Source organism: Thamnophis elegans, chromosome 2 (genome assembly GCF_009769535.1).
Source record: "Thamnophis elegans isolate rThaEle1 chromosome 2, rThaEle1.pri, whole genome shotgun sequence".
Classification (NCBI taxonomy): Eukaryota; Metazoa; Chordata; class Lepidosauria; order Squamata; family Colubridae; genus Thamnophis; species Thamnophis elegans.
Window position 1 is genome coordinate 17014968 of NC_045542.1, and position 13747 is coordinate 17028714.

At 45.0% G+C, this 13747-nt stretch overlaps 1 protein-coding gene across 2 annotated transcripts in view; it reads left to right on the forward strand.

Annotated features, from left to right (window-relative positions):
* Nucleotides 1–13747, forward strand: part of IGFBP6 (insulin like growth factor binding protein 6) — a 45633-nt gene that overhangs the window by 28731 nt on the left and 3155 nt on the right. Inside the window, exons 1-3 of one of the 2 annotated variants that reach the window (XM_032208882.1) lie at nt 889–2007; nt 12614–12765; nt 13470–13589. In XM_032208882.1, coding sequence (XP_032064773.1) covers nt 1629–2007; nt 12614–12765; nt 13470–13589 — 651 coding nt within the window. In that variant the 5' untranslated portion in view covers nt 889–1628. Of the gene's footprint in view, nt 1–888; nt 2008–12613; nt 12766–13469; nt 13590–13747 lie in introns of those variants that run through there. The other variant, XM_032208883.1, reaches the window with a different exon arrangement.

Consider the following 13747-nt stretch of genomic DNA (forward strand, 5'->3'; position numbering starts at 1 on the left):
TGCCTAAAAAATGAAAGTCTGAAAGGCAGCTAACTGATCTTGGCTGATCTTGTAAAATTAAGCAAGTCAGACCTGGTTAATACATGGGTGGAAAACCATCAGGAAATTCCAGGGCTGGAGACTAGACTAGACTAGACTGGGAAGTCAGAAAAAGATCATGGAAGTGGCAAAGAATGTCCCTCTTTCTGCCAAAAACAACTACATTAGCAGGTCAGTGAAGAGTGGAATTGATTTTAATTCATAGTGATGCCATCAATATCCAGCAATCATAAACCTAGGATCTGTGTGAAAAGATCCATGGAATGGCAATACTAAATTATATAGGTTGTCTCAAGTCCCACTGCATTTATAATCGTTTGCTATAAAACTATTGATAAGAGTCTTGGTATCTTTTGCACACTTTCTCAGAATTCAGTTGGCACTTTGGTAAACCTGGCTTTTCACTTGCCTTTTTCACAAACAGCTGAATGTAGGGAAAGCATTGCTGTGTCTTCACCTTGCAAGGAAAAAGTCAGGCTGCTATAAAAGGTAGAGAAGGAAGGAGATTGGTTTTTAAAAATGAGTTCCTTTGGTTGCAAGGAGTGAAGAGCTAAACTGTCAGCAATTTATTCCCACTAATTGTGCCTAAAACCACAAACAAGCACATAGGACTCAGGGTGAGGCTTCTCCTCCGCCCGCCCCCCCCTCAAACAAATGATTTGTGTTAAGAAGAAATCCAACTGATGAAGCACAGTATATAGGATTTGAGGCTCTGGATCTCTTTCAGTGCAGCCAGATAAATTGAAATGGGATAGCTTTTAAAATACTCTTCGATTCAAAGAAAACTGTTGAAGTAAAATTCTGCATACCTGGAAAAAATGATTCGGGGGTGGGGGTGGGGAGAACGTTAACCTTTATTTACTTATGAATAAAAACCCACCGCACTGCAAACTGCGTTCTTGATCCGGCCACGCAACGAGGGTTGAACAAGCCGCTATACAGAATCGTTACCTACGATGCACATGATCACAGTTTACTAATAAGTTCTGAAAAAGTTGAGTTGGGGGGGGGGGTCCTCTCGGTTTCAAAAAAAGCACGTTTGGGGAGACAACGGCATCACGATCACTTCCCAGCACCGCCACACACAGACCACAACTCCGAGAAGTAGGGACGATCGGGCAGAGTTTTTGAATCGTGGGGAGGAGGGGTCTCTGTTCTTTACACCGCCGTTTTTTATGGTATCCCTGCCTTGCTTTCAACGGATCATCCCGAAGTCCAGCCCGGTGTGTGTGTCACAAAATCCTACATCCCAGGAACGACGTTGCACGACAACAAGGCAGTTCTTCGTCCGGTGCAGCCCCACTCGGCGCGCCTCCACCGAAAACTAACGCTTTTTTTGAACTCCACGGGAGTGGATCTCCTCCTTGCTGGAATCGGTCGGGTTGCTCCCTTTCCGAGGAGCAGTCGAGGGAAAGGCTGGTCGGCTTTTGGCAGCCCGCAGCCACACCCTGCCGGCTGGCGGCCGTCCAACCGGGCTGGCTACACCTGGCGCGGAAGGAGGCCGGCGAGCCGTGGGCAGGAGGCGGCATTTAAAGACGCGCGCAGCTGCAGCGCGCTTGTTTCCGAACGCTCAGCCCGGTCGGTGCACGATGCTCTTCGCTCGCTGCCTGCGGACGGCGCTCTTGCTTTTGCTGGCCCCGACGACGGCATGCGGGGCGGCCGTAGCCGCACGGGAGCCCGACGGCGACATCGGGCCCGTTTGTCCTTCTTCTTCTCCGGCCGGCTGCGATTCCCCCGAGAGCGACCGTAAAGCGACTTGCGACGACGAGAAAGCCTGCCGAGTCCGGGAGGAGGGCGAATCCTGCGGCGTCTATACGCCCAGCTGCGCCCTCGGGCTGCGCTGCGTCCCTCGGCCAGGCGAGCGCACGCCTTTGCAAGCCCTGTTGCGCGGGAAGGGCGTCTGCTCGGCCCCGCAGCCCAAGAAAGGGGGCGGCAAGAACCAGACGGAGATCCTGGAGCTCGTTGCAGGTAAGGGGGATGGGGGCGCCCCGAGGGCTCCCAAACCCACGAAGGGCCGGTTTGGGTAACCTCCTGAGGGGGAACAATGGAAAAATAATAGTTTTTGTGTTTAACCGAAGCAAAAGAACTCTTAAGGCCAATTGCAACAGCTGTAGTGTTAGTTATTACGGCCAGGCGATGGTTGCTAAGTGTGGAAATGGCTCCAGCTTGGAATAAGGAGCGCTGTTCCTCGAAAGGAAGACCGCGTGGACGCGGCCGGATTGGGGATTTGCTATTGAAGAGGGAATTTGGGTTTGCGTTGCAAAATATGCTGGGCTGGCCTGTTGTATTCCAATTTCTCGGTGTATGGCCGCTCCAAACCTTGCCGCCCCCCGGTTTTATTTCTCTGATGTTACTTGATACCTATAAAAGAAATGTGACTCGCAAAGGTTTGACGACGAGCTGCGGGAGGAATCACCGCGGGTTTGTTAGTTAAGTTTTTAATAAAGATAATAGTGCGACTGGACTTTTAAAAAGTTTTCGGTTTTATCTTCCCAGTCTTTTATTTATGCTTCTTGGGTTCAGAAAGGAACTAGCACTCCTTCAGACCAGACTGACGTTCACGTTTCTTGAGGACTAGAAGCTTCTCGGGTTCCCCTGGTTTCTCTTCGCGTCAGTGTCGAGGTTCTGCTCTACACAAGGGGAAATTGAGTTCTGAAATTTTGAGATTGAGTGGAATTACTTGGGGGGTGGGGGCTTCCTCCCTTGCCCAATAGGAACTCTCCTGGATGTAAAAGATTAAAGGCAATGTGTTCTGTGTACAGGCAGACAGGAATCTTTTAATGGGGGGGATTACTATTTATTTAAAGAATACAGACTAATATTTGAACCTTGGAGGTTGTCTAGTCCAACCCCCTGCCCAAGCAGGAGACCCTATACCTATACCATTTGGGACAAATGGCTGTCCAATCTCTTCTTAAAAAGAGATTTAGATTTATTTAAGATATTTAAATAAGTTATTTGTTAAATTTAGCTCCAGTATTAAGCAACTGTAGAACCTTGGAGCCGCTCGTCTTATTTTTTGCTTAAAACGAGTACCACATTCATTGCCAAGCCTGGATGGGGGTGTTGGGGATAATTATTTCCTTTTTGCCAACACATCATCCTCTCCTGTGGAGGAACCTGGATCCTATAAGGCTACCTACCTCATCCTGGTGGCCCTAGGCTGCACCATCTAATATTCCCAGCCCCCTGAGTAACAATCCCAGCTCATCTGACAGCTGTGGCAAAGGCGGCTTCAAGAGGATCCCAGCCATTAAATTTATGGGAGGATCCCTGAAAGGGCTTGTGTGTGTGTGTGTGTGTGTGTGTGTGTGTGTGGTTTTGCACTTCTGAAATGCAAGTATCCACTAGCTTGTGGTGGACAGAAGCGCACTCTGGGAAAAGGGAGGGATCAGTTTTGATCTTGGTTAATGCAAGCAGAGGCTGGATTTGCCATTACTTGCCTTGTCCCTCTTTTTTTGGCTTTGGTTGATGCCTAGCAATTATAGAGCCTTTCGAACATCCCTTGTGCTTGTGCTGGTCTGTGGCAAAAGGACCAGTGATATAAATCTATGGCACCTTGCCTAACTAACGTGGGGGTGCATCCTCAGAGGCTGATATTGGTTGTGACTTCAAGTGCATGGAAGGAGGTGTAGACTGAAAACGGGCAACCTGTGGAGTAAATGAACTTTCCTTCCTTATCAGCAGGATGAAAAGGAGCTATGCCACCACGTGATGCCACCAAGTGATGCCACCAAGTGATGGATGGCTGGCTGGTTGGCTGCCGCTGGGCTATGCCCATAGATTCATACTTCAGCAGGAAAACAGGGCTAATAAAAGTTTATGTGAAGAACCTTTCTCTAAAATTTTAAAAATCAATAGAGGAGCGGTGAGCAAAAGAATTTAAAATTCCTGGACTGGTATTTCCATTTTGGAAGAGAAAAAATGCAAAGAATCAGCCCAAGTGCACAGGCAGTTGTACCTACCACAACTAAACCATCTTAAATGGCACTGAATCACCTTAAATGGCAAAGATGCTCCTAAATAATAATTTAAAAAAACAGTTTGCCTGAAAGATGGTAGAAGGAAGAATGGCAACTGCTGGTGTTTTGGTGGCAAAGGCTTGTTCTAAACCAGTGTTTCTCAACCTTGGCAACTTGAAGATGTCTGGACTGGACAACGGCTGGGGAATTCTGGGAGTTGAAGTCCAGACATCTTCAAGTTGCCAAGGTTGAGAAACACTGTTCTAAACTAACTGCCTCAATCGAAAATCTTTTGTCTGCTAAACTTCAGATCTCATCTTAGTCTATCCTAACCATCAATAGTGTATGGATGGTAAGAGTCCAGCACAATTGAAGGACTCTGGGTTGAAGAAGACTAGTTGCAATAGTAGTCCTCCAATTTACGACCACAATTGAGCCCCCAAAATTATGTTGCTAAGTAAATTTTGCCCCATTTTATGACTTCTCTTGCCACATTTGTTAAGTGAATCACTGCAGTTTGCTCAGTTAGTAACCCGGTTGTTAAGTGAATCTGGCTTCCCTGTTGACTTTGCTTGGCAGAAGGTTCCAAAAGGGGATCCCAGGATCTTGGGACACAGTGATGGTCATAAATATGCCAAGCATCTGAATTTTGATCATGCGATCATGGAAAGTTCGCAACTGTGAAAACGGGTCCTAAATCATCTTTTTCAGCACCTTTGTAACTTTGAATAGTCACTAACTGAACTTTTTGTAAGTCAAGGACTACTAAACTCCCAAACCTCTCGTATTCATTCTGGAATTCTTGTGCTGTTTGGGGCTACCACTCCTGTCAATCAGTGACCTTAAGTGTGTTGCCTGAGGCTGTGGTTCCCCTCCCTCACCCCATAATGCAAAGGCTCCCACGTTAAGCTTGCAGAGCAGATCTGGGCCATTGCTGAATTCCATCCCTTGAAGGGATCCCTTCTTCTCCATCTTTCCTGAGAAGTTATGTTTTTCAAAGCATGGATTCAGCTATCAACCCATCAGAAGCATGCACCTTTCTGTGCGCTCTTCCTTGATTCACTGAACCCAGCTTTCCACAAGAAATGTGCTTTGAAAAGTGGTCAGCTGGGGATTGGTCTGACCACCGTATTGGGAAGAAGCCTAGGATTTTCTAGTCAGCTGGCCCAATTCCCATGGTTGGGAGGATCCTCAATTATCTTTCTTTTCCCCTCTCCAGTGGTTTATTTAGAAAAAGATTCCCTCAGCCCTACTTCAAAACTCAAGCAATGAGATTTCTGTTCTTGGTTGAGGCTGCTGGGATCGGAACTCTGCATCTGGGAAAAACCAATGCTATTTTTCTTAAGCTGGGGAACAAATTGTCTCTCTTGTTTGTTAGAATTTATGAGTTATTCAGAGCACTATAGAAACAGAATCCTAGGCAATTTCCTTACCAAAAGTATAACAACTGAAGTGTGTTTTTTTTAAGGGAAAAAGCACTGGTTTTATTCCCAGGCAATTTGTGACCATGTTCTTTCACTCCCCCAGCTGTGGAATCCACTCAAGAAGACCTTCCCTTGCATGTCCATCATTCTATGATGCACCGGAGAACAGTTTCATCACCAGTCTGAAAGTTCAGCAGGGGCTTAGTGGTAAACTTAGTCCAGAAAATAGATTGATCCCAGGTGATTCAGAACTTTAATGGTTATTACCTTTCATGCAACCATCTTAAACAATGCTACTGTCAGGCGCCCGAATCACAGTCATGTTACTCTATGGATGTGCAATGGTTATAAGCGCAAGAATGGGTCATCATTTTTTTTCAGCAGAGATGCAACTTTGAATGGTTGCTAAATGAATGATTGTATGTTGAAGACTACCTGTACTGTCCATCTGCTTTGTTCCTGCCATCAGCCTGACAGGTGCACCTTTATAGATGGCCATGTTAATTTGTGCTATTTTTAAAAAATCATTTATTTCTACAACCAGCATTCTTTCATCCTCTTGTCTCCTTACGTGTCTTACCTATCGCTTAAAATTCCAAAATGTCACCTTGGAAATCAGAAAGAATTCTCCTTCCACAGTTTCTTAATGCCAGCGGGGTTCTGGTATGCCAACCTTAATAATTCCAAGCAAAAAAATACTGTGTATTTGTTTTATTTATAGATGCTTCATTGGCTTTAGTTGAGTAGCTTCAGAGGTTAGAAGAATTAACATAAACACATGAAAATTAATTTGCCAGGGTACCACCGTCTTATTAGCTAAGAAGAAGAAAGAACTCAGTTTTCCTTTTGCTGTCTTTGACAACTAGTTGCTGAAATTCTAATTTTGTTCGAAATGAGTTCATGGAATAAAAGGCAGGAATAGTGGATGGGCAATCAAAAAATGCAGGAGCCAGCTACTGGCCAGGCACGGCAACAACATTTTGCTAGTGTCCTATAAAATTGGATGAATCCTTGTAGACTTATACCTTGTGTCTAAGAAAGGGAAATAATAAAGCCAGAGCTTTGGAATGGAATATTATGGCACTAATATTCTCTGGATTCCCTGAGACTTCTAGATTGAGTAAATGCTACCAATTCTGGAGAAAAGAGCTCATGGGAAAACATGGGAAAGCATTCATAGTGCAATGCTCCTCCGAATTCCATCCAGTGTCGACTGGCGACTACCCGGAGGAGAGCCTTCTCTGTGGCTGCTCCGACCCTCTGGAACGAACTCCCCGTGGAGATTCGTACCCTCACCACCCTCCAGGCCTTCCGCATAGCCCTTAAAACCTGGCTATTCCGACAGGCCTGGGGCTAAAGATTCGCTGCCCCTATTTCAAATGGTATGATTGTTGTGCTTTTTAACTATGTATAGTTTTGTGTTCTTGTTAAATTGTTTGTATCTCCCCCTTCCCTTTTTGAGTTGTGAGCCGCCCTGAGTCCCCTTAGGGAAAAGGGCGGCATACAAATGAAATAAAACTCCAAACTCTAAACTCTAATGCTGTTATACCGTCTTTTAGTTATGTTAGTATCTTCTATCAGATCTTTGTCTGGCTGCAGATTGCTTTCTATAATTCACCTTTTTTATCATTCAAATGTTTGCACATTAATGGTTGAGTGTTTTTGACTATAACTGACATCTTTAAAGAAAGAAGCTTATTTCTTTCAAGTGTTTTTGTCCTAGCTTGCCGTTTTTCCTTCCTCCTTCAAATTGGGAAACTCTTTTAAGACAGACTGCTCTGAACGGATATTTTCTGGGTAGGTTAGGGCTAGAATACCCAGCTGGGGATCATTGCAGTGAGTTTTAGTTTTTTACATCTAGAGAGCCCAGGTTGGGAAGGGCTGCCCTCAGCCTCTTAATTTGGAGGTTGCAAGGAAAGCCAGCAGTGCTAATAGAACTTGTGGTCAGCAAGTCATGCAAATGATGCACCTAATGATACATTTTTATCCTCAATTAAAGTTAGGATATTTTTAGGATTTTTCAGGTGGGGGAAGAGATTGTACTTTCAGCCGAGTATTATTCGGAGTAAATACACAGTAGGTTTTAAATGAGCAGAAACTTATAGAATATTTTTTTTTGTAAATCCATCAGAATGAGCCGAGGTGGCGCAGTGGTTAGAGTACAGCACTGCAGGCTACTTCAGCTGACTGCAGTTCTGCAGTTCGGCTGTTCAAATCTCACCGGCTCAAGGTTGACTCAGCCTTCCATCCTTCCGAGGTGGGTAAAATGAGGACCCGGATTGTTGGGGGCAATATGCTGACTCTGTAAACCGCTTAGAGAGGGCTGAAAGCCCTATGAAGCGGTATATAAGTCTAACTGCTATTGCTATTGCTAATGCTACCCTCATGTCTTTAAAGCTTCTAGTTTTTGTTAGTGTAGGAGGATTCTTTAAAAGCTATTTTGTATGTGAGATGCTCAGAAAGTTTATTGAATGGTTATCTCAGTGGGTTCATATACATTCAGCATTCATCTGTCCCCTTTCCCCCCAAAAAAGCAATGGCAATTAGAAAAGTCCCAGCATTCATTCCATTAGACCAGTGGTTCCCAAACTTGGCAACTTTAAGACTTGTGGACTTCAACTCCCAGAATTCTCCAGCCAGCAGAGCTGGAGAATTCTGGGACTTGAAGTCCACAAGTCTTAAAGTTGCCAAGTTTGGGAACCACTGCATTAGACCAAGCTCATGAAGTATAAGTAATAATTTCTAGTGTTCCTAATTAGTCTGACAAGTTTGTTTACTTGTAGCATTTGAGTTGCTTTACTTTCATGAAATTGCTGCAAGGTTGTTATAATCAAAAAACCCTCTTTCTATCTTGCAGTGGTCAATAATTTGCCATTTTTTTTTCTGGAATACAGGTAGTCCTCAACTTACAACAGTTCATTTCGTGACCGAAGTTACAATGGCATTAAAAAAAGTGACGATTGTTTTTCACACTTAACGACTATTGCAGCATCCCCATGGTCATATGATCAAAATTCAGAGGGGTGGGAACTGGTTCATATTTATGACCGTTGCTGTGTCCCAGGGCTCGTATGTTCTCCTTTTGCCCCCTTCTGACAAGCAAAGTCAGTTAAGAACCGTGTGTGGATTAAATTAACAACTGCAGTGATTCCCTTAACAATTGTGGTAAGAAAAGTCATAAAATGGGGCAAAAGTCACAACAAAAGCTTCACTTCGCAACATGTTTTTGGAAGGGAATAGGAGAAAATCTGCAGATGGTGTCCATTAGATGGACTGGCAACATTCAGTTAAACCAAGCCTCTTCCCAAAGTTTGCTTGGGTGACAATTGTTCTTGGTTCCTTGGTTTTGAAAATAAGATCTTAGTCATGTCTGTCTTTAGTCAAATCTATTTCCATCAAAGACAAAGAGAGACAAATCCTTTGCTTGGGGAAAACTAGATAATTCTCATGAGTTAATCTTTAAATAAATAATGTACTTGCTATATAACGCAGGGGTATCTAAGCTGCCTTCAGAATCTACAAGGAGGCAGTCTAGGATGACAATCAGACAATGTGTATCCAGTAGGTGCACAGGATTATATCTTCATGCACTATTGTGTACAAGAACTTACAATCAAACTAATAACAGTGTTAGAAACTCCATTGTCCCGCATGAAAAATCCCAAATGAGGAATATCTGTTGTGATAAAAACTTTTGATGCTTTCTTATAAAGAATACTGGCGCTTGAGGTCTCTTTAACCTGTCAATGTTAAGTAATTTAGAAAGCAGGAAAAGAACATAACTTGGAATATAGCATTCTACTACATTTGAGTTGGGTAGCAGTTCTATTGCGCCTGCTGCAGATTCTGGCTATTGGAGTCTCTAACAAAATCTGGTCTTTGAATTATTCTAAGAACTGAAGCAAAAGTTCAGTAATCTAGAAATTCCTAGGCTGCTCTTGGTGTTTGGTGCTTGGCTGGTGGTGTCATTAATTGGTTCAGAGACATTGAATTGGGGAGAGAGGCCGAAGGGAGGCCATAATTGGGTTAATTGTAGATGTGGAAAGAACAAGTAACTTTCATGAAGGTGGTGGCGCCTATAAAAAGCAGAAACTAGAAAAGGAAAGATTGATGATTGATTTTGAACACAAGCCAGATTTGCTGGGGACTGCAGAGAAACCATCTCCAGGAAAAAAATATCACACTACAGATAGTCCTTGACTTATTACGATGGAAATTCCAATTTCAACTGTGGTCATAAGTCAGTGTGGTTGTAAAACAAGTGACTGGACCCAATTTTATGACCATTTTTATTATCGTCGTTAAATTACATGGTCATTAAGTGAATCCAGCCTTCCCTTGTCAGAAGCTGGCTGGGAAGCTCACAAATTGTGATCACGTAACCAGCAGCTGCTGCAGCAATCATCAATGTGAACCAGTTGCCAAATGACCAAATTGTGATCATGTGACCATGGGGGCTGGTGCGACAGTTGTGACTTCAAGGATTTGCAAGTCCCTTTTTCAAAAACCATCGTATCTTCAAACAATAATTAAACCAGTGTTTCTCAACCTTGGCAACTTGAAGATGTCTGGACTTCAACTCTTAGAATTCCCCAGCCAGCATTTGCTGGCTGGGGAATTCTGGGAGTTGAAGTCCAGACATCTTCAAGTTGCCAAGGTTGAGAAACACTGAATTAAACAAAGGGTCATAAGTTAAAGGCTATTTATCTGTAAGGTATTCCCCATAGGTGAGGCAATAGAGCAGCAGCTTGGAACGCTGCTGGCGGCTCCATTCTAAGCTTTGGGTCATGTGACCCAGAGTGGAATGTATTGCGCGTGCAGCTTGTTCCCCAACAACAAAATCAGATGCTTGGCCTGCGTTTACAACCACAGGATGCACTTCAACTCCTCCACCATCACCACTGATCTCCACCCTGCTCTGTCTTTTTGGCCATCCTGCACTCCTGCCACCCCCTTACGAACCTTTGCTATCTTCTTCCTCCAATTGCTGATAAGGCAACTGTTGGTCAGTGTGCCCCCTTGTGAAGTCATGCAACTCCAGTGTTTCTCAACCTTGGTGACTTTAAGTCCTGTGGACTTCAACTCCCAGAATTCCCCAGCCAGCTGTGCTGGCTGGGGGATTCTGGGAGTTGAAGTCCACAGGACTTAAAGTCGTCAAGGTTGAGAAACACTGGCCCAGACATATCACATCAGCAGGAGGAGGAAATAGACTGCAAAAGTTGGCTAGGGGCAGCGAAATGCAGGGTGACTAAAGGGCAGAAGTAGTGGCAAAGATAAGTTAGGGTGCGGGAGTACAAGGTAGGGTGAATGCCAGCAGTGGTGGGTTCCAGATCCCATTGCAACTGGTACGGTGCAACGGTGCTGGGTGTCCACCACATGCATGTGCACAGCGCACACGTGCGTACGTACTGCCCACGATGCTCCAGCTGCTCGGAGCGTCGTGCAGGCGCCGTACACTCCGTGCGTGTAAGCCTCGATCAGTTCAAATACAGGTAAGGAGGGCGGGTGGGCCCTCCAGAGCATAGTACCAAAACGGTATCTGGTGCTCCCGCAGGCACCGGTACGCCCGTACCAGGGCGTATCGGTCGTATCCCACCACTGAATGCCAGGCATATAATCCTCTTACCTTTGCTACCGGTTCGGAACTGGGAACACGTGCTCATGCAGGGCACTTCTGCGCATGCACAGAGCATCTGTGATGACGTCTGGGCAGGTGGGCGGAGCCTCCCGCCGCTGCTGCCAGGGCGAACTGGCAGAATACCACCTCTGGTGAATGCAGTAGGGAAGAAGAGGTGATGACACAGTCCTGGCCTAATGACCACATCCAGGACTTGCTGGAACTGCGGTTGCTCAGCGGTGCAGTCACGTGATGTTTCAACTAAAGACTGCAGCAATTACAATTTTGGCCCCCATTAAGTCTGTTAAATGAGGACTTCCTGTATGTGGAGGGAAGCCAGTGTGATTTATTGGTTAAGACATCTGGCTGGAAATCATGAGTTCCAATCCGCCTTAGCCATGAAGGGTGACCTTGGGCCAGTCATTTTCTCTCAGCCCTCTGAAAGGCGCACTGGCAAACCATTTCTGAAAAACCTTGCTAAGAAAACTTCAGGGACTTGCCAGGCAGTCTGCAAGAATCAGATATGATTAGCCGATTAAATGGAAAGAAAAAAAAACCTGTAAGTACACACACTGATTGGATTCCCACACACACACACACACTTTCCTAGAGGTACATAAATACACCCAAGCAAGAAATATGCATACACCTAGTTCCTCCCTATCCCATTATCTCTCTCTCTGACACATACATCCTCATAAGACCCGTGGAAGAAAGTACTGCATATAATGCACTGCAGCTCCATCCTGTGGCCACTTCTGGTAACAACATTGAAATTATTTTTCATCTTACGTTTTGCTAACCCAACGGAATGATATAAAAGGGAACAATAATATAAAGGGAGTTGGAATGCTGCCTGTCCCTCAGCAATATTTGTTTACTTACTTACTTTCACTAACACACCACTTAATTCTGTGGACCGAGGGTGGTTTACAAACACTTAAGAGTAGATCATTCACAAAACGCCAGAAGTTTGAATGGAGTTGGTGACAACGCGAATTCAATTAAAATACAAAAGAGTTTAGAGTTTTATTGGTTTTGTATGCCGCCCTCTCCCGAAGGACTCCAGGCGGCTTACAATAAAACAGGGAGGGGATAAATAAGACAGTACAAGACAATACAACAATTTAAAAATACAGCAACATTGACAATTGAAATGAGGCCGGATACTTCAACAGCCCCCAGCCTGCCAGAACAGCCAGGACTTAGTAGCTTTACAGAAGGCCGGGAGGGTAATAAGGGTCCGGATCTCCACGGGGAGCTCGTTCCAGAGGGCCGGAGCAGCAACAGAGAAGGCCCTCCCCCGGGGTGTCGCCAGCCGACATTGGCTGGCAGATGGAATCCGGAGAAGGCCAAGCCTGTACGATCGAATCGAAAAGAAGCATACATTAAACTAACTGGGCAGTCACCCAGAAGATTAGAAGCCAGTATCTTTTTTGAACTTCTCTAAAGGTGATGAAAAAGTGTTTTTCGGTACCAGTTGTGATAAAATCCTGAAGTTCTGTGAATCCCGAAGTTGAATATTTTTGGCCTTGACTTTAAAAAAAAAAAATTCTGTTTCTTTCCTCTAGGTGATGGCAGAAGGGAAAATTACCAGACAGATAATCCAACTCTGGAACCTCTCCTCCTTCAGATCCAAGACCCTTTGCCAGATGTCACGGTGGACAAATCCCAGCTACAACAGGGCCCCCTAAATAATGGTATTAAACAGGAATTGGATATGGTGAGTGAAATGAGAGGCCTGATCTTGGATACCAAGCCCTGGCAGAGAATAAATAGGGCTGCCTTTTCCTTCTTCTCAAGCCTTGCTGGAATCCAGGCATTTTGCTCTCTGTAGTCTTTGCTTCACAGCAATGTTGCGACTTAAGAAAACTAAAGAGTCTGCACATCATTGCTTTTGAGGCAATCTACATCGCAATTTCCCTCTCCCAATCTCTGTATTCAGCAAAGCATGTAGTTTTGAAATGCTTGTGAGATTGGCAAGAGATGCCTCTGCTTTTTAAAGAGCCCCAAATACATATAGTGATAACGCAGTATGCTAGGGAGCATACAAAGGCAGTATGCTTGGGAGAAAGTGTCACCACCCCAACCTGATCACTTTGGGGAGGGGAAGGGATGGCTCCATGTGAGCAGCAGTTACGTGTGCTTGCAGCTCGCACAAATGCATGCAAGCATGCATGCCCACCATTCGCAAATAGACCCGTGTGAGTGGCCGCTGCTTGCAGAAATGGAGCTGCACGCGTGTCTGCTTGTCTGCCGCTTATGCGGCCCTGTTCTGAATGGGCCACAGCCTGGGGTTTGGGAACCCCTGGCATAGAGTGCTGCTAACATTACCTAGAGCCAAATACCTATATTTAAGGCCTGTCCATCCTCCTGCAGTGCAGTGGTTTTCTCCTTTCAATCCCTAACTTGTTCTCCTTTTCACAGGGTCCCTGCCGCAGCCATTTGGCAGCCATCTTGCAGGAGCTGAAAGCCCCCCTCTACATGAACGCCGAAGATATCTTCATTCCCAATTGTGACACCAAAGGCTTTTATAGGCGGAAACAGGTATCTACTTCAAAACTTGGTATAAAGCAAAGGAAGCTCTTTCTAGGTCATTGAGGGAAAACTCAGCTTTGTGCTGAAATGTCAAAGAAATTCATACAGAATGTGGGTTTTCCACAGTGGGAGAAAAGGGTGGGTGAAAATTTTACACCATGTCCAAA